The 25,000-nt window shown below is 42.7% G+C and overlaps 1 protein-coding gene across 1 annotated transcript; it reads left to right on the forward strand.

Moving 5' to 3' along the window:
- LOC146074195 (double-headed protease inhibitor, submandibular gland-like) lies at nucleotides 1–24,586 on the forward strand. Its single transcript, XM_083182043.1, has 6 exons — nucleotides 1–113; nucleotides 1,174–1,208; nucleotides 13,891–14,015; nucleotides 16,686–16,737; nucleotides 22,371–22,480; nucleotides 24,477–24,586. Exons 1-6 carry the CDS (start codon nucleotides 5–7, stop codon nucleotides 24,532–24,534), a joined length of 489 nt encoding a protein of 162 aa, XP_083038169.1. The 5' UTR covers nucleotides 1–4; the 3' UTR covers nucleotides 24,535–24,586.
- Nucleotides 24,587–25,000: the final 414 nt, after the last annotated feature.

Genomic DNA, 25,000 nt, shown 5'->3' on the forward strand with positions numbered 1-25,000 from the left:
CAACATGACAATACCTTTCTGTGGACAGACTGAGGCAGCACTCAACAATAATTCAATCATGAAATCCATTTCAGTCACTGTTATTGCTTTTGTAGCAGTTATCACTTTCTCAGGTGTGGAAACATTTTAATGCTCTTTGTATAGTTTTGATTATTTTGTGCGCGAATTGTGTATCTATTATCATATTTTTTTTTGTATATGCTTTATATATGATACAATCATTTTATAACATGAATTGTTTACTATAGCAGGGTATCTACCAATGCATGGAGAGAGATATAATGGGAAGAAATAGCAATAACCAGTTCCTGTTATTTTTTTACTAAAATGGAAGTTATATTAAACATGGGATGTTGCCCATAGCAATCAATCAATCAGATTTTGGGCGAGATGTACTAAACCTTGAAAAGTGATAAAATGGGGAGTGATAACCACCAACCAAACACAGCCTGTGACATGACAGTTAGGAACGGATTGGCTTGTGGTTTATCACTCTCCATTTTATCACTTTTCAAGCTTAGTACATCTGGCCCTCTATCTATTAGTTTCTAGATGGTGCTAAATTAATAAATATAATCTGATTGGTACTATGGGCAACATCCTATTTTCAAGAGAAGTCGCATTTTAGTAAATTTACCCTATGAGATTATTTGTCCCGTCTTTATGGTTGGAGTAATACATCTGGTAATGTATGCGAGCAAAGGACAATAACCATTTGCTCCCAAAAGCCAGAAATTGGACAAAACTGATCATTCAGATAAATTGATGAAATCAAATGGACATATAATCCTATAGTGTGTATCCAGTTTAACCCTTTGAGTGCCAAATTAATTTGTCAAAATAGATGTGAAAATTGAAAAAGCAAACATTTTTGTTCATCATAATAACCTGTAATGATTACCTTATATAGGAAGTACAATCTTTTTTTACACAGCATTTTTTATTTGAATTTATATAACAAATGTGAGCGATGCTGACATTTTTATTGGATATTTTAAACATTTCTCTCATAGATATTGCCATTCAAAGGGTTAATACTGTCAGTCTGATACAGCTGAAAATCACTTGAACATAATATTGAAATATTTTTTCTTCAATTGTACTTTGTAGAAAAAGATCTTGTATATGAAAAGTTCCCAATATTTAAATGTATGTAAATTGTATATTTTTTAGGTGTCAGATGCAACCCTGTTGAAACAGAATATGAGGTATGTATGTAAATCTACAATCATGACATAAAATATGCTATGACAATATTCTAAAATACTTTAAGTTTTATTCTATTGATTACTGATTACTATAATTACCGTACATTTTGATTCTGATTAAACAGACATTTAAGCTGTATATTGCTTTTTACTTTTAATATACAGTAATTTGTATAGTAGTCTTTTTACTTTTAATATACAGTAATGTGTATACTGTAGTACTGTAGTTTTAAATTTGTATACTGTAGTAGTGTTTAATGTATTTATCACTTTCTTAGGATAATTCTGGAAAGTTTTATGTTTAGATTGATGATTTCTCTCCAAATGGCCAAAGGATCTATTATTAGTGTATTGCATTCTAGGGTCAGCTCTCAGAGAATGGTTTCCTGGAATTTTAGCGTTATTGTTATTAGTAGAGCAGAGGCATCCTCTAAGTAATGTGAGCCATATTTAGACCTAAATAAATTATTTATACCATTAGCAGGGGCAGGGCTGGACTGGCCCTCAGAAAACATAGGAAACTCCCAGTGGGTCCCACTACCTGAGGTTCTAGACTGTGCTAGACTATGGTGCATTTACTACAGTGCATTACTATTATGAGAGAGAGATTTTTTATTCATACCCGTATATATGGGGCCCTAGATCGGGTATGGGTCAACAGTCAATAGGTCGACCACAATTGGTCGACACATGGAAGAGGTCGACATGCATTAGGTTGATATAGTCAAATGTTGACGCGAGGAATAAGTCGACATGATTTTTTCATGGTTTTCGTGTCTATGTTGACATAAGTCAGCATGGACACCGTATAAGTGTACCACATTCCCTCGCATGGTACGTTTCACTTGCGATGCTTCGGGCACAGTGCCTCGCTATGCTCAGCACACTATTATATTCTCCCGCTTTGTCCATGCGGATTGTTAGGAATTTGAAACCACCTTTTTGGAAAAAAATTAACTTTTTCAATGTCGAACTAATGTATTTTAACCTTATTTCACGTGTCCACCTTTTGAATGTCGACCAATAGGACAACCTATTGACTGTGCCATAATTACTGTCGACCTAACGACCGCATCCTGCCCGACCATGCACTCTCTGAAGCTCCATACTCACTAGGCGATATTGTTAACAATATCGCTCACAAAGGGGCTTCTGAGCGATATTGTTCATAATTTCGTCTAGTGTGAACACTCAATATCGTTAATGTGAATGATATCTACTAAACATGCAGTTCAGTTTGGCAATATAGCCAAATTACCTTCATGTTCAGCAGGTCCGCATGGGGGCCAATACCGTTCAGTGTGTAGAGGCCATATCGACTGCCCTCGCTTGATATGGATTACTATATCGACCGCGGTCGTGTAGTGTGTATGGGGCTTGATAGTCAGCTATGTCTCTGTTGTGTCTAGCCACACTCCCTCTGAAGTTTGATCACATCCCTAGGCATGGGGTCCCTACCACTTCTTTCCCTGGGGGACTTTCTTGTCCTAGTCCGGCACTGAGTAGGGGTATAATAAATAAAGTGGTACTTGTGTATTATATAAGTGTGTACGACTTATAATCGCATCGCATGCCATACACCCGATGCACAGCGATGCGATGCGATTTTAAATTGTATAAGCCCCCTATGCGATTTTTAATTGTATAAGCACCCTAATGGGGGCTTACAATGTTAAATGCACCCCCATGCCACCCCCACTATGAACGCCAACCCGAAGCGTAGTGTGGTGAGCGCACCGAGCCCGAAGCGTGGCGAGCGCACGCGTATTACTTTACATGTATTCCGCGTCCCCTCGCTGCGCTCGCCACACTATATAAATTCAACTCCACGCCGACGTGGATAGCGGGGGTATGAAAAGGTCGGAGGACGCGTACCGCCGCCCCTCGCGGGCTCGCTGCACTCTCCACACTTCGGGTTGGCGTTGATAGTGGGGGTGCCATTGGGGATACTTTTAACATAGTAAACACCCATTAGGGTGCTTATACAATTTTAAATCGCATACCATTGTACATGCAATACAATGGCAAACAATGCCATACAATGCCATGGTATACCATTTAAAATTGTATACCATCGCCTGCCATCGCGCAACATCGCATACCATCGTATGCCTTATGGTCTGCGATGCCGTGCTAGTACACAAGTACCAATAAAGGATTATCTATACTGGTGGATTTCAGTCTATGGCTGGGGTAGCCAACCCTAGTCCTCGAGAGCTACCAACAGTGCATGTTTTGCAGCTCTCCTCACAGAATCACAAGTGAGCTAATTAGCTCCATCTGTGTATATTTTAAAATGTGTCAGTGATTAATGAGTGCAGCTGTGCAGCAGCTAGGTTGTCTGGAAAATGTGAACTGTTGGTAGCTCTCGAGGGCTAGGGTTGGCTACCACTGGTCTATGGAAATTCACCAGTTGTCGCAGGTGTTATTTTGAAAAGTATACTTATAATGAACAGCTATTTATCTAAAAAAGAGCTGACAAGTGTGATTAGACCAATATGGTTCCTGTCTCTGGCCTGGATTTATAGATTGGATGTAGCAGCAGCGAGAAAATATTCTTTTGCTGCAGTAGGCATCTGACAGATTTTCTATGCATAAAAAGTTATGCCGCCAACTCTTCCCCAGACATTACTAAATATGTATAAAGAAAAACAAGATGGCTGCAAGTGTATAAACAAGCTTACAAGGCTATGACAACATAAATATACAAATAAAAAACAGTGCGCTGTGGTGTTAAAGATAAATATAAGTCATGTAACCTATTTGAGGAAATAGATATATACAATAATAATGTGCATTCCGCTGATGATGGTCGTGACAATTGTAGCCCTAGCGCACCTAGGCCCTTATTCTGATTGATGCGGACTTTACCGCGTTCTTACGGATTGCGTCTTTACGGCGTCTGCGCATGCGTGTAGAACGCTACGCGCATGTGCCACGCCTTGACTCGGTACCAGTTCGGACAAAGACCGTCCAAAACTGGTCACCGCAATCAGTCGGGAAATAGGGGCGTATTATGGGCGTCATGCGGAATGACACATGGGCGTAGTTTCAAAGTGGGCAAAACGGGGCGGAAACATGGGCGGACACGGGGGAGTACACTTATGTTGGGGGGCGTACATTCGGAAACCACTCCGAATGCACGCGAGCAAAAAGGGCTGAAATGTGCGGTGTCCACAAGTGTACTATTGCTTTGCGGACACCACTCGTTCATGCGGTAGGCGAACGTACGCCTAATGACTACAACCATTAACACCTGAACCCAATACAATCTACTCCTTTACTCATTACTCACTAATAGGACGCTTGTCAGTGCTTTAATTGAAACCATTGCTGCTTCAAGGAAACCTTAGTAATCCCCCACATATGCTGTACTTCTCAGACACTTAAAAACTGCTAACAATTGACATGACAGAATATTAATACTAGCAATACACATGTGTATTCGACATGTACTCATGAAACCACACATTTTGGGTAAAGTAAACACATTTATTTATATTCATGTCACACTCAATGCCACTGTCATGCAATGACCATAAAATTAAACATCAAAACTATAAACAACATGCCAGGAATGCAGCAAAATAAATAATAATAAAACACAAATATAATAGCACACAGATGGACTCCAGCACCTCCTATGTGCCACTGCACATGTAGCCAGTGGGAAATGAGGAGGCTGCTGGCCCTTCGACAGCAGGGCAAGCTGCACCTGACCATTCTCCAGCAGGGCACCCTACACCTGGCCCTTCTGCAGCAGGACAACCTGCAGCTGGCTGATATGCACCATCAGCAGACTCATTTGGAACACAACCGGGGACTTCACCAGATAGTACCATGGCCATCACTTCAAGTACAGCTGACAGTAATGCCAGGCACAAGAGGGCAACAGGGGAACCACAAAGGACATATGAAGCAAGGGCTCAGCTGGTTCCCCTCAGCACGTGATTGGACACAAGAAGCTGACACACACAGCACAATGGAAGATTTGGGAACACATAACGGTAGAGATTAATGCGGCCACAAGTTCATTTCCGACCACGTTTGGCCTTGGTAGGCTCCTTGGCCTGTGCAGCAGCTCTTCGGGGACGCCCAGATGCTGGGGCAGGTGGAGCAGATGATGTGGAGGGGTTGGCTGGTCTACCCCTCCTGCCAGCAGGGAGTGTTTCCGCTGGTAATGCACCAGAAACGGATGCCATTAGGACCCTGTTGCTGGTAACCAGCTCCACCATAAGCTCATTATGGTGGAGGAGGAGATCATTTTGGCGGGTGGCTTGCTCGGCCAGCACCTGAGCACTTGCAGCCATGGCCTGCATGCTCGCAGCCATGGACTGCTGGGTGCTGACCAAGCTCGCCAGGATCTCCTCGGTCCTACGCACCCGTTCTGATGCCAAGTCTCCCTGCTGGTTGATGTCCCCAAGCACCTCGGCCAAGGCGGCCAAATCGGCTTGGCCCGATGCCTGCTGCTGCACAGGCCTACCTCTGGGGCCAGGTGGCACGGACTCCTCCACCTCCTGAGCAGAGTCCTCACCAAGCGGTGGGGTGTCTGTGGGAAAAGATAAACACAATTAGGAGACATTCTACGATAATTACTTGCACAAGTTTATGGCATGACCAATATTTACCTTCCAGAAAAGACGCAAACACTTCAGCTGGGGCCTCGCTATCCATCGTGCTCACCCCCCTGATCTCCTCAACTGAGATACAGCTCTCCGCCATCTCCTCCAGGGGGGTGAGCTCTAGCCCTGATGGCATGGGGCCGGCCCCAGATGTCTGGCTGTGGTCCCACCGCTTGGTCATCTTCCTCTTCAGGTTGGTTTTGAAGTCCTGCCACCTGCAATGTAAGTTGACATATTAATACATGTCACTCCCAATGTTAGCTGTTGCAGCCATTGCTATGTGCTACATCTTACAACATGTGATTAATGTCCCATATATAATATTACATGCAACTATGATATCAACCGTTACAATACACATTCACAATCACCCTACTCTGACTCTCAAGGAAATAACATGGCAATAATGTATGTGTATCGTAACAACCTCATGTGCCATTTGCAAAATGCATATAAGCATCAATTAAATCATTACTTGGCTATTACTGGGCACATGTATGACAAAACAACTTGCCTCTTCTTCACATGGTCCGTCTCACGAACTTGTGGCGCAACTGCATTAATCTCTGCCGTTATCTGTTCCCAAATCTTCCATCGGCGTGTGTGTGTCAGCTTCTCGGATGGGCACTCTATCCAATCACGTGCTCGGGGAACCAGGATGGCCAGCTCCTGTGCTTCATATGCCTTGTTTTTTTTTGGTGGTTCGGCTGTTGCACTGGCTCGCCCCTTGCTACGTCCCTGGCCACGCCCCCTGGCACCAGTCGCTGCACTTGAAGTGCTGGCCATGGTACTACCTTGTGAAGTCCCCTGTTGTGTTCCAAACAAATCTGCTGATGCTGCAGATGAGCCAGCTGCAGGTTGGGCTGCTGCAGAAGGGCCAGGTGTTGGTTGCTCTGCTGTCGAATGGTCATGTGCAGCTTGGCCTGCTGTAGAAGGGCCAGCAGGCTCCTCATTACCCACTGCCTGCATGTGCAGTGGCACATAGGTGGTGCTGGAGTCCAGCTTGGCAAAAAGTTGCTGGAGCTCTGGGTCTAACTCTGGTTGGGAGCCAGACATGTTAGCAACAACATTGTCACCCTGTAATACCCCTTTTTATACTGTTTGAGTATCCTGTTTGGCGGACATCAGCGGCAGCTGCGTTCCGTGCGTGAGCGTACGTCGCTGTTCTTTCGCGCCGCATACGGTGGCGGAAATTCCATTGTGGAAAACCTGGCGAAAGTTCTAAATGAAATACTGGTCACCAATGATAACATTGCATAGAATCTTCGGATACACCTGGGACTATTGCACAATACACATGCTATTTGCTAGCATGACATGACATTTGATTCATGACTACTGTCGTATGATGGCGTTTCATTGCAAGCTAAAAGTAGCCCATTCCCTTAGAGAATCCACGCCACAAGTCAGGCAATACTCATCTCTACTGTTATAGACAACACATGTGAGAGCCCTATAAATAGTGAGTTGCTGGTAGAATCAGTTGTCTCCAGATCACCACTTGTCAGGGTCTAAGGTAAGCTCTTCCATGCTCCTTGTAGATATGATATCCATTCACTATGTAAGTGTATGAAGGTATGCACCATTGCCTCACTGCCTACAGATTGTTGGGCCAGCAAAGTGTGTGTATCATTATTGCAACATGTCACATGTTCACTATTTCACTCACAGGTCTTAAACCTGTGTGGGTTCATCTATTGCAGGACAACATGTCCCAGCAATAGATGAAATGTCTCATAGTACATGATGTTGGCAAAAAATGCTGACACCTTTATCTGTGTGTTTTGGACGGTGTGTATTGAGTTCATATTATTGTGTCATCATTAGAGAGTCAAATGGATCTGCGGGATTACACGGGGCGCCCATCTATTGTACGTATTGAAGGCTACAAATCAATTTGTAGTGGGATATGGCCATTATGTGCATAGGTGCATCAGTATTTATGTTCATTTCTTTATAGGTTGCAGAAGCTATTCTGCGCTACATGGAGAGGAGGGTAAGGGCACTTGCGGCTCTCCCCACTCGTCGCCCAAGGAGGCCAGGACGTGCTAGAATCTATCGCACACGGGTGACTCTGTTTGCTATGCCCGATGATGAGGTACTTACTAGGTACCGGTTACCCCCAAATGTAATTCTGGATCTGCTCAACCTAATTCAGAGCGATTTGGAACCTCTACACGGGATCACGACAGCAATTCCGCCTCACACACAGCTGCTGGCGGTGTTGCATTTCTGCGCCTCAGGATCGTTCCAACAAGTAGTGGCAGTACTTGCTGGAATATCTCAGCCGGCCTTCTGCCGAATCCTGAGGCGTGTGACGTCGGCCATGTTCAGGCGCAAGGGGCACTTCATGGCCATGACATTTGCCCCCGAGACCCTGCGCAGAAGCCAGCACGCCTTCCAACAAATTGCTGGCTTCCCTAATGTGATAGGGGCTGTGGATGGCACCCATGTACCATTTGTGCCTCCATCTCGAAGTGAGAAGATATATAGGAACCGCAAATTGTTCCACTCACTGAACGTGATGGTGGTATGTGGCCCATCCATGGAAATTCTCGCCTTCAACTCGAAGTTTCCCGGAAGTGCCCATGACTCTCATGTCATCCGACAAACCGGGATATGGCAAAGACTACAAGAGCTGGAAGGCCGTGATGCGTGGGTTCTGGGTGACTCCGGTTACCCATGTACGCCCTGGCTACTTACGCCGTACAGCTACCCAGCACCGGGCCCACAGGAGGCATTCAATGTGGCGCATGTTGCCACCAGGCAAGTGGTGGAGCGCTCAATTGGCCTTTTAAAAGGTCGATTTAGAGTGCTCCACCGCACTGGTGGTGACTTGCAATATGCGCCTGAAATGGTGTCGAGGATCGTGGGCCTGTGTGTATTTTTGCATAACATTGCTGTGCGGCGTGAGATACCCTTTGAGGAGTGGGAGGTACCATCTGAGCCGCAAGATCCGCCCATGCGGCCATCCCGCGCCCCTGAATGCCGGAGGGGATACCAGCTGCGGGACTCTGTGGCGCAAAGATACTTCAGGTACATGTTATTGAGTTGACATAACACACCCATTTTAGTCACAATCACCCCTTCAAATAAGTCCGGTGTGTTAGTTGTCAGTGTTACAAAACCAACATTAGCCAGCCTGCCCTCCTAATGGCAAAGAAATAGGAGATATTTAGCATATGTGAAGAGTTTTGGGGGAAGTTCTATATAGGTGCTAATTATTAGACCTTGGACAAGGGATCTTATGTGTTTGTTCTATCTTCATTTTTGTAGTTGATACTATCCCTGATGACTGGTGAGTACATTGATTTCTTCTGTAATGTGTTTGGGATTTTATCATGTGTTGATGTCTGATTTGTTTGCATATATATATATATATATATATATATATATATATCTATATATATGATATTAGAATTTATTCACATGTTTCTACATTTCAAGGAGCAGACAGGCAGGCAGACAGGCAGGCAGGCAGGCAGGGCTGTTGGATAATGGTGGTCTCAGGATACCTGCAAGTGTGTGTATGTGTCTTTTACACATAAATGTACGCATACACATAGATGCATAGAGTAAATAATGCTAACTACAGCTATGCGTTGCTAAGCTATAGCACGCGTTGCTTGGCGGAGCGAGGCGTCATTGGATTTGCTAAGTGCATACACACTGTGTTTTATATATATCAGATTTGTTCATTGCCATACATCAACACTACGGTTTTGAAGGCATGCGAATTTGTCACCATTTGTGTTGGCGCAGAGACGCTGTTAATGTAAAAATGAACAATAAAGTTATTAACACAAATAACTGTGATCAACCAATGCCACCACCTGATTGGTTGATAGATGCCATTGTCAACATGGCGGAGACACGGAGGGCAGAACCCTTCACGCATGAGGAGCTGCGAGTTCTTGTCTCCGTCATGGAGACAAGGCTGGGCCGTGCGGGGCCCTTCATAACCAACCGCCATAAGCGGAGGGCTTACGCTGCGGCAGGGCGCCGGATTTACGCCCGCACTCGGGTGCGTAGGTCCCTCGGGCAGCTGGAGAGGCGGTGGTCCGACCTCCGCAGGCGCCAGCCCCAGCTGCTGACACAACTAAGGGGCGAAATTGCGGAATGTGAGTATTTTAGCTATGAAATTTCGCACTTACAACATAGCATATATAAACAATAAAATGTGTCTCATGATAAGTGGGTGTCCATGGGTTTAAAAGTCCATAGACTGTTATGTGTGCTTCTTCCTGGTTAACATGCAGTCATGTGGCTTTTATATGTAATGCCATAGCATTGAGGATTCTGATGCATACAATGTGCCAGATCTAATATGTGTTACACAGTGATAAATGGCTGGGTTGTAATGTGTGAACAAATTACTACCAATCACATACTAATTTAAATGTCACTATTTTGAATCCATTAACAGTAAGGAGCTACTTTCCTGCATAGTTTGCCATCATTATCACCCTTCCATATATGTCTTGTTATGGATTACTACATGTGCCCCAATGACCCCACATTGACCATGATGTTTTTTTCTAACACACAGCACGAGCCCAAGCACAACAGGCCCGGGAAGAGGCGGAGGCAGCCCTGGCACAGGAGGAGGGCCAAGACCAGGAGGAGGAGGTGCCGGCAATGGTGGAGGAGGAGGAAGTGGAGGAGGAGGAGATGGTGGTGGAGGAGGAGGAGGATGTTGAAGCCGAGTTGGTTGCGGAGGAGGAGGTGTTGGTTGCGGAGGAGGAGGTGTTGGTTGCGGAGGAGGAGGTGTTGGTTGCGGAGGAGGAGGTGTTGGTTGCGGAGGAGGAGGAGGAGGAGGAGGAGGAGGAGGAGGAGGAGGAGGAGGAGGAGGAGGGAGGAGGAGGAGGAGGAGGAAGAGGAGGAGGAGGAGGAGGAGGAGGAGGAGGAGGAGGAGGAGGAGGAGGAGGCGGAGGCGGAGGAGGAGGGGTCTGAGGAGGCCACGGTTGCCCCGGAGGAGTCGGATGACGATGGGGAGGAGGCGTGCCAGGCCCCGGAATCTCAGGAGATTGGTATGTTAACATAATGCATCATTCATGAAGTTATTGTACAGGTATTTGTTATGTGTCAGTGTTGATAACAAAATTTTGGGCCCATACTATTCATATAGACCCCAAAGTGGGTAGCTACAGATACAGGTACGGGTTAGATGGGGTGTCCAAGGCATCCCTTTCATCCAGGACACCTCTGAATTACACCGGTTTGTGGGATGGGTTGGAGCTCCATTTTGAATGCCACATAACCGTTGTAGTTAAACAGGATCCTGGAGTAAAGGGATGAGTGGTTCATTTGTGGATTAAATTCACCTGCTGCAAGCGTTGATTATGACCCATCAAATAGTGGAATCTATATTGTTGGTCAATGTTATTTATCAACTGTAGGATGTATGCTAGAAATGGAGTATGGGCCGGCCTACCTTGGAATGGAGTCACAAGTTGGCAGTGTCCCAGGAGCCTCCTCTACCTAAACCCCCCCTGTAGTTCTGATTTATTTTTGTCCTCACAGAATTGTAGTTTGGTTTAGACAGAATTATGATTTTGAGGATGTGTATTGTGCATTCCTGACATTTGCATAACTCCCATGCCACCAACCATCACTGAACTTAGAGTGAGCAGATTGTGACAAGTTCTTATTGACGGAGGCCATGACCTGCTTGTCATTGGTTAGTCATGGGTGGGTTGTGACTGCGAAGAAACAATATGACTGTTATGTCTTCTGCAGAGTTAAGGGTGGAGGCCAAAATACACTATGTAGCAAAATAAGTTTGCATGTATGTATATATGTATGTGTCATATATATTTATCTATGTGTGTCTCTATCTGTCTACATAGATAGATATATATCTGTATATATATATATATATATACACACATGTCACCTAGCATTTGTGCAATTTATGTCGTAGTATGTGAAATGTATGCATGAATAACATGACTAATTTTGGCCCCTTTGACATGCCCACAGATGACACCACACCGGCAGATGAGGGGGTGCGTGGGGCCCTCATGAGAGTTGAGCACCATCTCCGGCTCCTGCCAGCTGACCTGCAGGACTTGAAAGACCAGCTGCTTTAAATTTTAATTTATTTGTTTTTCACTTTTGCTAAATGTATATGTTAATAAAATGTTTATGCAAGTTCACAGTTGTCGGTTTTATTTGCACTTTACATAGTATATGTGTAGATTGTTTATAATGTTTGACACAGGGTGTAATAGAAACCATTGCACTTACATTGCTGTAAGGGTTAATGTGGGCTATGCATGTGTTAGGCATGCTTGTAAGGATATATTGGAATCTAATTGATTCCAATTCCAAATAAGCTGTTTTTTATGAGGCTAGGTAATTGAATAAGTGGGTCATGTGATGTTTTGCAGAAGATAGTTCATAGTGGGTTTTTTGGCGTAAATACTCCGCTTACGTGCGGTAGCACCGCTTGGCTCCCGTTCGGATGCGGTATTCCCGAGCATACTCTGTAATACTCTGTGATACCGTGCCGAATCGGAGTGTTTCTCCCGCACACGCATGCTTTGTATGTCGTCCGTAAACACGCCCTGTTCTTAACGAGTGAGTCCGTCCGAATGCGGAGTACACGTGGGCGTTTCTACGGACGATGGCCGCATGCGGCAAAACACCGTGGCGTGCGGACCGCTCCGTAAGAATGCGGGAATATCCGCACCGATCTGAATAAGGGCCCTAATTTGGACTCAGTACATTATTATTATTAGTAGTAGTAGTATCCTTTTATTTATATAGCACCACAAGGGAGTTCATGAACAACGAGGGAAGATGGCCCTGCTCTTGAGAACTTACATACTTAAGGGGCGGGCGGGGCAGACAGGGGTGACGCTGATGAGGTAGACAGTAAGTGTAACAGTGGGTTAAGATGAGATTTGGCTGTGTTTGGGGTCTTGAGAGCATGTTTAAAGATTTGTGGAGAGTCTGATAGGGAGATGTAAAGAATTCCAGAGATAGGTAGCATAATTTAAAAAACTTTGGAGGCAGGAGTTGGAGGAGAAGCAGAACACCTCAACTGGAGCCAGGAAAACTGTGTCTGACGATGCAGAGCATGGGTTTGGCACCAGTTATTTAGACTTGTGATTTAAGTTGAAACTTGTCAGGAAGTAAATAAATCCCCTTGAGTGATTTACCAAGGCAAGATGATGACTAGTAAGATTCTAAAGACTTCCGAGTCTGTGAACGCTAATTGAACTTGTGTAATTTTAGTCTGGCACGTCAGTTGCTACTTTATCCAAGTACTGTCGAATTTATCATTGCTGATGTTGCGGGATATCTTTCAACACGCCCTAAAATACAAACATGTATAAAAAAAAGTCTTGATCACTTCTTGGATTTATTCTGATTGAAAAATCACATGATTCATGGTGTGTATTATTGTCTGTTTGATTATATATATTAAGTCAACAAAAAATGCTTGTAGCTCTAAAAAATAAATAAATTAACTACAAAATAAAAATATATCGCAAAGAACAAAACGGTACTATCTGGATTATTAACACAGGCATAAAGGGCCTGATTCAGATGTGCCGGGTGTTTCTATAACTACTGCTTCCTTGGAAGTATGATGCAGTAAGGAACTGACCTGCATCATAGGATGCAGCATCGGTTCGCTCGCACACTATCAGGCGGCTGAAGGCACCCACGTGGCCTCACAAGCTGCCTGTCGTAGAGGCTAGGAAATCTCCCACCTACAATGAAGATTTCTGACTTCTTCCCACCTCCTAAACAACGTTGACACGCCTCCACACAAATGGTGCCGGTCACCGCCCCTTCAACTCCCTGCACGGTAACAGACTGTCAGTCGTTGACCATCTGCTGACGCCCTGCTTCCAAACATTTTTTATACATGCTCATAGTAACAAAAATCTGTACTTTTCAATGATGGGCCTAGGTTCATCTGTACCTGAATTAGGCCCAAAGCGCCAAGTATCAGTATAAAATTTGTCATAATGCAAGGTATAACCAAATTAATTTTATATATATATACATGTTCAATAATAATTGAATTTTCTGTTCTTGCACAGGTTAATTGTGATAATTATATAAAAATGAATGAGGAGGAGTTGGTCTGCAACAGGATGTATAAGCCATTGTGTGGCACAGACTATATCAGCTATTCAAATGAATGCATGCTCTGTTCTGCCAAACTGTAAGTCCACATCACAAGATGTAGCTGAATGTAGAACAAAAATGCATTTCTCTTGTTTAGAAATAATGACAAAAAAAACCAAGGAGATCATTTTTTATATTATGACAATATGTATAGAGGTTTCCTTCCTTCTTAAATTGCTGTTGAACAACAGAGATTTTGTGTTGTTGATGCTGACATCAAGGATGTCACAGATGTTATAAAGATGAAATACTGTACATGATTTCGTAAGATTTTTTTTTTTTTAAATATCATTTTACTGCGTTTTTTTTTTTAATTTTGGTGAATGGAAATGTTGGTCTTGAAATTCAGTCCACAAATGATTAATGACTTCCTCCATAATGGATATTATTCTGTAATTAATAGTAACACTCTCTGTGATAATAGTACAGATAGTGTACATCATATAGGTAGGGACCTGAGTATTATTCCACAGCCTACATAGAAGCCGATTGGTCTGCCATCCAGTTGTCGCTCCGACACACCTACAAATTGGCCACTTGATATGTTGTGCCAGATGTCATAACTGGGTGGATATTTAAATTTACCCACTAAGTTATTACCCAGTACGTAAGCTATCTATAGTTGTTTTACAGCTGCTGACAGCGGTGAGGTACATGTACATACATGTACATACCAGCCCTGCATACATACATACATGTACATACCAGCCCTGCACAGAGAGATAGTGTAGACATGTGGCTCTGCCCTCTCTCTCTGTGCAGCTCTACTCCCATCTGATTTGTATGGGCAGGAGACTACTGGCTGTCCTCATTCAGTGCTAGTTTACCAGTGAATGGCCAGGTACGTGCTGCCAGTGAATAATGATATGCCAATAGCATGGAGTCCCCTCACTCCCTTTAATGCATGGCTTATGCTTTCTTCTGCGCCCGGCTCACCTACACCTCTGACACCTGGCACCATGCCTCCTTGTCCTATCCCTGCTTATTCCGCTTTACAAATCTTCCCTCAACCTTCAATACACATCATAGTACCTGGCTTCCTTATGTGTCCTAATCCAGCCTCATACTGCTCTCCCTGGTTCCAGCCTCCTACTGACCCCAGCTCTCCTCTAATACCCAGCACCTTTCCTCCTCCTCCCATGCCAACCTTTTTTCCTATCTCCCTTCTCTTCTCTGATACCTGTTACCCAGAATCCATCCACCTCCACCTATCCCAGCCTTCTTCTCCTGTGTTCCCTGCTCGACTAATTCTATTACCCAGCCTATTTCTCCTGTCTCTGACTCTCATCTGGTGCCTATTACTTGTCCTATCCCTGGCTCTCCTGTGATGCATATTACATTGCATCCCTCCTCCTAATATCCCTGACTTTCCTCTGATGTCTGTTACCCAGCACCCTCCACCTGTCCCAGGCAACTTCTCCTCTCTCCAGATGATGAGGAGCCATAAGGAATTGCAGCCAAATGGTTTGGGTTGACACCTGAAATAGGTCAACAGAGTTGGAAAGTCGAAAATAGGAAGGTTGACAGTCAAAATGTTGGCATGAGTTTTCACGGTGTTTGTCCCAAATGTTTTGTGCACGGTGCCTCGCTGTGCTTAGCACACCATTTTCTCCCATCTGGCCATAGTGGATGATAGGGCATTCAATTATGCCTGTCGGCTCAAACAAAAAACGTGAAAAACTCATGGTTACATTTTGCCAGTCAGTCCCCAGTATATCGGCATAGGATGTACTGCAGGGCAGATCAGATATGCCTGTAAACAATGTTGGGTACTTGTTTCCTAGCATGGCGCCCGTCGGGTCCCATTGCATACCATAACTTAAGGTATGCGATGGGACCCGATCAGACCCGACCGACCCGATTTTCGGGGTTTAAAGACGTTCCTATACAATTTTAAAATCGGTCACATCGCATGCCATTACAATGGCATGCGATGCGACGCGATTATACCCGATTTTACATTGTACAGCCACCCTGATGGCAATGATCAACGCCAACCCGAAGTGTGTGCGAGCGCAGCGAGCCCGCGAGGGGCGGCAGTACTCTTCCTCCGAACTTTTCATACCCCCACTATCCACGTCGGCGTGGAGTTGATTTGATATAGTGTGGCAAGCGCAGCAAGCCACGGAGCCCGAAGCGTGGTGAGCGCAGCGAGCCCAGTGCGGGGACACGGAATACATGTGAAGTAATGCACGTCCCCTCACGGGGCTCGCTGCGCTTGCCACGCTTCGGGCTCGGTCTCTCACTGCGCTCGTCACACTATATAATATCAACTCCACGCCGATGTGGATAGTGGGGGTATGAAAAGGTCGGAGGACGTGTACCACCGCCCCTCGCGGACTCGCTGCGCTCGCACTCGCTTCGGGTTGGCGTTGATCGTGGCGTGGATTTAACAATGGAGGGGGCATTTGACATAGTAATTACCCATCAGGGTGGGTATACAGTGAAAAATCGGGTCTGGGGGGGCATTTCACTTAAGAATCAGCCAGCAGGGTGGCTGTACAATTAAAAATCGGGTCAAATCGGTCGCATCGCCAGATGCCATACAATCTACATCGGTGGCGCCGTAAGGAAGCAAGTACCCATGTTCACAGACATATAGGGTGTACATTATATCGTTGATATAATGAACAATAGATCAACCAGTGTGTACCAAGATAACACGCGTTCCTACTAACATTAATTTTTCTGTACTGTTTTTTTACAGACGTATGAAAAAAGACATCAAGGTTATGCATAAACAAGAATGCACAATTCAGGTATTCCTTTGCATATCTGTATAGTATGAATAACCGTCATTAATTTCATAGTACTGTATAATTATTGAGCTATACAATAACCACTACAGTCAGATTCCCCTTGCAGCACATACTGGGAATATATTGGAAGTGAGGGGTAAGATATAACTCACATACAGTCAGGATTCTGATGGTCATTTCTCTGACATGCGCTATTCACCCTCTATGGGAGTTGTGGACCATCACATAGGAAAATAGCGACTGTCTGGCTCCTGACAGTCAAGATTCCGATGTCGGAGAAACGACCGTTGGAATCTTGACTGTCGGTGAGTCATCCGGCACCCAGAAGTGAGTAAGAAGGAAAATTAACTATTTCTGCTTTAAGCAGCCCTCTCTTTCCACTCTAAACTTGTTTTAATCTATTTGTTCTTACAATTAACAGTCTGCAATTGCTGCAATACATTGCTGTGTATTAAAAAAATAGTACAGTAGTCGTAGGAAATATATTATGTTATGTATTATAGGTTATATTTTGTCATTCAGAATGTCAACATACGGTAAGCATGTTAAAATGCTTGTAATGTATCATCCAACATGGCACATTAAGGTTAGGGATAGAGAGCAGTTAGTGGTAGTAGGGATAAACAGCAGTTCTGGATAGGAAGCAGTCAGTCTGCAGTTATTTTAAAATAATACTGTTGACACACATAATGTTGACATTGTGAACATGTTAACAATTTGTCTGTGTTTGCATTGGGAGTGTCAACATGTCAAATGTCTCCACTGTGACCATGTCAACATCCAGCAACACATCACTGCCACCAGCACATCCCTGCCTCACTGACAGCAGCACATCCACGCATCACTGACAGCAGCATATCCCTGACTCACTGACAGCAGGACAACACTGCCTCACTAACAGCAGCACATTACTGTGCCTCACTGATAGCAGCTAGACATGTGTGCTGACCCTATGTTTTAGTTTTGGTTCTAATTTGTTGCTTTTGTTTTGTCAAAACTGCCCTCACATGTTTTGGTTTTGTAATCTCCAAACAATTTCGACCACCTCACAGCTCATAATATTGTTTTCACAAATATAAGCCAAAAGCTGCAGCAGTTTCTAAGTGACAGCGCAACAACACAAACACATGGCAGTTTATAGCTCATCTGTGAAACATTTCCATACAGTGCCAGAAAAGAAAAGTGGTGCAAGATCAAATCAAATTTTATTTGTCACATACAAAATCATACGTCGAACAACAAGATGGAAGATGGAAATATCCTCGGGTTATCAGTTCAGTTCAGTTTCAGGCATGTCCTCTTTTTATATCAGGTTGCCACATTTAAGTGGCTAGTAGCAGGCCTGCACACTATTTAAATTAATTTTCTCATATGCTTTTTAAGAGAAAATTAGTAATTTTTAGAGAGAACCCCTATATTTCGTTTGAGATTTGGGGGGTGCTGTACCCAACAGTCATAGGCTGAACATTTTATACAAAGAAAAAGAAAAGAGACTGTTTTGTGGGGGACACACTAATACAATTAAAGTAAAACTTAGCTTTTAATACATTTATTTTCAAATTCCCTTTTAATAGTTTGAGGGAAATAGTAGTGAAATAAAGAAGTTAAAATCACGGACACACACAAAACCACATAGAACATACACACATATATAGTGCTCGAAAAGTAAAAGGGTGTATTTTAAAACCACAGCGATATGTTACTGGAAAGTATTGTATTTATTATAGCACACCCTTGTAGGGATACAGTTTATCACTTATAGCCTTAATTGGCTTGAATGACTAGTGATATTCAGATTGGGGAGATTTCAACTCCTGAATATATAGTGATTATTAATGTGAATTTATTTTTATGGATCAGATGTAATTCAACAGTACTCAGCTGCCACCTAGTGGTGGTTTAACTAGCTGGAAATATTCACATCACTATAATCAAATCTTGTTCAGGTTACTATAACAATAATTTGTTTAGCAGGCTATTTTAAACAGATAACCTGACTTTATAGGTGCAGTTTGTTTTCTATAATGCTGCTACCTATCTGTCTCCCCAAATCTGCCTGCACTATATATGTGTGTATGTTCTATGTGGTTTTGTGTGTGTCCGTGATTTTAACTTCTTTATTTCACTACTATTTCCCTCAAACTATTAAAAGGGAATTTGAAAATAAGTTTATTAAAAGCTAAGTTTTACTTTAATTGTATTAGTGTGCGGCCCACAAAACAGTCTCTTTTCTTTTTCTTTGTATAAAATGTCCTCTTTTTACAAAGAAGTGCTTGTTTTGTTTGGGTCCCTACAAACAAGCTTCCAATGAGCGTAAGGCATCTATCAGTGTTTACATCGCACATATTAATTCATCTCTACTGGAATCCACCATTAAAGAAGTCTCAATTTGAACATAATTGCTGGTCTTCCTCATGGAATGTATACTTAATTTTGATGCACATCCTATTTTCCACATTTTGAGGAATTAACCTTCTAAGTCAGTCATTGACAAAGATCCCACCTGCTGAAAGTACACACTGAGCGGTCGTGCCAAACAAACCTAATAAACTTTTACGATGAAGTCAGCATGTTATTGGTATTAGATAATGGAAATAGATAATAGATAATGTGGTCTTCCTGGATTTTGCTAAGGCTTTTGATACCGTGCCACATAAGAGGTTGATAATTAAAATGGAGGAATTGGGACTAGGGGTAAAAATTTAAAGATACTGTAGGTAACAAACTGGCAAGATAGAGAACAAAGGACCTTTTTCTGGTTGACACACAAAGCTTCGAATTTGCAGCTTGTCATATATGCGTCATGTCATATATGCGCCACCCCTTGGCCCGTACGAATGCCAGCCCCCGCTAGCATAGTGAATATCCTCACATGCATGTGAATGTATGTTTAGCATAAACATCCATTTGCAGCCTTCGTTTGCAGGGACAAAATATTTTGATGGTCACCGACCATCGAATTATTTTGCAAGCGATCGCAGATCTAAGCCACCTATGGTGGCTTAGATCTGTGCGCTCCCTCTCTGGTAAGCAAGCGGGCAGCTGACATCCGCTGATGCCAGCTGCCCACCCCCGCATCATTGGCACATTTACATGGGAATGCCCAGCGTTTCATAAGGACCCCATGAAACGCTGGGCGTTCCCGTGGGCGCAGCCCCTCGCCACCACCTACGCCCCCTGCCCACACTTCTAGGTGCTAACAGGACAGTGAACAAGCAATTCGCTGTGCCCGCACACACTAAGATCCTGCATATGCGCATACATGTGTATGCGCATGCACAGTCTCAAACCATCGCTCCCCTGTGCGAATGCGCAGGGGAGCATGTAGATCAGATTAATGTCCAAAGTATGGTTGTAAATTGTGCAGTCTATGGTTGGATACCAGTACTAAGTGGTGTACCACAGGGTTTAATGCTAGGGTCTTTTTTATTTAACATATTCATTAATGATATAAGGCTGGGATTACTCCGAAAAGTTTCCATCTTTGCGGATTACACAAAACTGTGCAGGGTGATTACACTCAGTTGGTGAAAAATTGGAATATGAGGTTCGATTGTTCAAAGTTATGCATCTTGGGAGACATAACCAATGTGTTAGTTATAATCTAAGTGGGGTGATTGGGTAATTCAGAAATGGAAAGTGGCATTGGGTAAATGCCATTCAGAACTGGAAAGTAGCAAATAGTAAGTGGAATTGGGTAAATCGGAACTGGAAAAGGATCTAGGAGTCCAAATTGACAACAAACTGGGGTGTAGTGCTCAGTGTCATGTAGCAGCACATAAGGTTAACAGGATAATACCAGGTATAAAAAGGGGCATGTAGGCTAGGGACACAAATGTAATGATGCCACTCTACAAGGCATTGGTTAGTCAACATCTCCAATTTGGAGTGCAATTTTGGGCTCCACAGTTCAAAAAGGACATTTTAGAACTGGAAAAAATTTCAGAGAAGAGCAACCTAATAAATGGGTTGGGTTATTTAAGCTATGAAGACAGACTACACAAATTGTAATAGTTTACATTGGAAAAGAGACGTTAAGCGGAGACATGCTTAACATGTACAAATATATCAGGGGCCAATATAATAAAATGTCAGACACCCTATTTACTTTGATAAAGGAGTCTAGATAACATGTGGGCATACATATAGAAAAGATTTCCTACCCTTAGAAGGAATAACTTTTTATAGTGAGAGCAATTCATTTATGGAACTCTCTTCCTGGAGAGGTGGTGTCAGCAGACACAATAAATACATTTAAAATAAGGTTGGACAAACATTTGTTGGTTAAAAAACATCCAGGGGTACAACCAATAATCATAATTTGTCCAAAATTAAATAAAAATACACATTTTATATATAGGGATATAACAATTAGACCAGGGGTGGGGAACCTCAGGCCCGGGGGCCGTATGCGGCCCCCGCAGCCATCTGAGTGGCCCTCCCACCCACCTGCCCAGCGGCTTTGCTGGGAGTCAACTACAGGGGAATTCTCACGAGAGGTCGGTAGTTCTCGCGAGATTCCTCTTAATCAACAGCAGCTGGAGACTGTCAGTCCTATTCAGCGGCAGCTGCCGGAGCGTGGGACGGCTGCAGCAGGACAATTTGTAAGAGAAATTTTTACATATGGCCCCCGAAGGATTTTTTCCCCCATCCAAATGGCCCTTGGCACAAAAAAGGCTCCCCACCCCTGAATTAGACCATATCCTCTAACAAAAGATTGAACTTGATGGATGTATTTGTTCAGCCTAAACTACTGTGTAATTATGTTAAAAATAAAATTTTATTTTTTATTTATATTATATTTATAAAATAAGCCAAACGATAACCATTTATTGTAATTGTTCTTTACAGAAAGTATCATAATCCAGGTGCACAAATCAAGATTAACATTTACTTTACCCCTATTGTGTATGTTTCTAGGTCTAGTCTGTCTGTAATTATTATTCTGTTAATTACAGAAAATATCACAATCCGGGTGTTGTGCAAGGAAAAATGATTTAGAAAAAAACATTCTGTAATTATTGGCCCGATCCTATATAATAAAAGCTTAACCCTGCTCCTCACCTTAATGGAGTAAATTCAAATTAAGTTGCTGTGGGAACAGTGTCATTTTGACATCAAATTTTGACATCAAATTTAAATATTTGACAGATTTCCTGTCAGTGTTAACTTTTCTAGGCTGTTAGAAACATAGGGAGGTATTAAATCCAGGATTACAACTGTTGGAACGTCTCTGCAGTTGGAATCCAGTCCATTTTTGCTGGCTTCCAACAGTAATTAGACTGTTGGTATTCAAAGTCCCAACAGTCAAGTGTTGGAAAAGTCCCGAAATTGGTGAAAACGGCCATGAATTGTCAGAAAACAGCCGTGAATTCGACAATCTACAGTTGTGTCCGAAAGAACAGTCGGTAACGACAGCATTGAATAGGCAAGTTCAGATATTTTAAAGACCCATAGAAACATAGAATTTAGCAGCAGATAAGAACTTTTTAACCATATTGTTATCCTTAAACCCTATTTGTTCCTTTTTTCTTTGTGTTATGTTTATATTATTTTTATTATAGCTGTACAGTATGCTAGTAAAACAATACATGGGTTATTTAGTGACTGCTTTTTAATACATTTCTCTATAGGAAGAATGTCAGGGATATGGAATAGCATGTCCATTCAACTACAGTCCAGTCTGTGGATCTGACAATATATCCTATAGCAACAAATGCATGTTTTGCGGTGCTATGAATAGGTGAGTACTGGAATATAAAACATTAAAAACAGGTATGAAAATACTACTATATAGTCACTTCAGTCACTCTATGGTATATTTATTATTCTCATATACATTTTTTCATTTATTGGTTATAAACCCTGTTTTGATGATAGCAAATTTAATAGAATAGACTCTAACTTTGACAATTTTTTTATTTATAATTATGTATACATATTTACTGAGTAGGACAGCTGCCGGGCCGGGATGTCTTTCTCCTACCCATTTATACTCCATTCAAGGTGACATTGGTGCAGTTCAGTGGAAATAATTATTGGTTTTTGGTGATTTTTGGGCTGACATTCCCAACACAAGCATCCAAGTGCCACCTCCCAACAAGTTGTGCACACACTCATCGATTTACTTTCAATTCGATTTTGATTTGATTTGCTTCCGATTTCCCCAATTTTACCCCCTTTCGATTTGGCCTTTGCTTTCCATTCGATTTCACATTCAATGAGCACTTTTGCATTTGATATCTATTTCAATATCGATTTAGATTTGCATTCAAAGCACAGTGTTCACATTTGATTTACTGGATCAAATTTGATATTTCCTTGCCTGCACCAGTGCCGGATTTCCCACTAGGCCCGTGAGGCACGGGCCTATGGGCGGCACCTGCTGGGGGCGGCAAGCAGTGGCGTGATTTTCTTTAGACACTTTTTTTTAATGACTTTTGCGCCGCGTGGCAAGAGCCGCCCCCCTCCCCTAGCTCTGCCTGCAGCGTCTGTGTAAAACGATTTGTGAATAGGTCCAAATTAATACAATTATTTAATACTCTCCACTCTGGAAAAGCATTAGTAGGTGGCTGCCAATTCTGTATCATGTTTCACAGAGACCATTCCTCTATTCCTCAGTTGTGTCTTGATGGATACATAAATAATCTGTATATGATTTTCATACTATAGCAATAATAACCCTTTGAGTGCCAACATCTCTGTGAGAGGTGTGCAATATATCTGCTAAAAATGCCAGTGTGTTCACGTTTGTTATATGAATTCAAATAAAAAAATGTTGTGTAAAAATTTATTTTTTATACTTCTTTTATAACGTAAACATCACAGGTCATTATGATGAATAAAAATGTTTGCTTGGCAATTTTTACACCTATTTTGACAAATTCACTTGGCACTCAAAGGGTTAAGATTTTCTATGCTAGTGATCGCCATGCCGTTGCTCACGAGCTACCGGTAGCTCGCCTGAGCAATCTGGGTGGCTTGACCACTGCTCTCCGCCCGTAGCCGCCGCCTGTCCCCGCACTCCTCCGTCTGCCTCCTTCGAGGCAAAGGGGTGTGGGGGAAGACGATTGAGATGGGCAAGCAGTGACCACTTGGCAATGAGCATTAACCCCAGACAACAAAAATTAACCCCTGGCAGCAAGCATTATCTCTTGGCAATAAGCAGGTCATTTACATTTTATGAGAAGCCTTACGGTGGGACATTTTGTGCAGAATCTTGTGTCAGGGGCATTGCAGTGTATGGCATAATGTGTGTGGCCGGCATGTCCCACGGCGGGTGTAGAGGGGAAGTAGCGGGGATTAGACACTGCGCATGCCTTTATTTAGGCAGGCAGGCAGAGGGTTTGGGGCCATGGCCAGCAGCTTACACAGTGCTGGCCATCAACAGAATGCCTGCTGTATATGTAAAATATTGCCAGACCTGCAAAAACTGGTTGATATATATATATATATATATATTTTTTATAACTTTTTCCTACTTACCATCCACATGGACTATGATTGGAAACAAGTGAGTTATGCTATGGGACGTGGTAAACTAATTGTGGCTACAACAGCCAGTGGTATTTCACATTACTCAATGTATGCCTTTCAATGGAATAAAAAAAACTCATCTTCAGCTATAACAGCCCATGTTACTGAAGACCAGGCATAGGGCCTAATTCAGACTGGATAGCACACTTTTTTCTCTAATGGACAAAAAAAAATGGAGAGTTTGATTTTTTTTTTTTTTGCAGGAATGCAGTGATGTCGATGAAGCATGAGGGACCATGTGAACAAGAAGTGAATGAATAATTACAAGTGGATCTGAGGAGTCACATAAATAAAATTGTGTGCAATTACATGACATGACAACTTGCTTGTTGTATTGATTATTCAAACAATAAATGACAAACAAAATTGATAATTAAGTTCAATTTAATTTCTAGGATTTTCTGAAAACCAATAAGAAAGAATATATCTCCCAATATTCCCAAAAATCAGGATAAAATAAGGCAAGCCCCTCATTCATTCAAACCACATCCCAATGCAATGTCCATACCACACAGATCTCTACTAGAACAAATCACTTTTCTGACAGTTTGCCCACTATTTCTATATGGACAGACGTATATGTATACTGCCAACTTTCCTCAAATACATTGTAATTTGTACACACACAGGGGGAAATTCACTAACATGTGAAGTTTTTTTTTAAGTGAGAGATGTTGCCCATAGCAACCAATCAGATTCTAACTTATATCTTCTAGAATAAGTAGAA

The sequence above is a fragment of the Crinia signifera genome, chromosome 4 (genome assembly GCF_055691185.1).
Source record: "Crinia signifera chromosome 4, ASM5569118v1, whole genome shotgun sequence".
NCBI classification, from domain to species: Eukaryota; Metazoa; Chordata; class Amphibia; order Anura; family Myobatrachidae; genus Crinia; species Crinia signifera.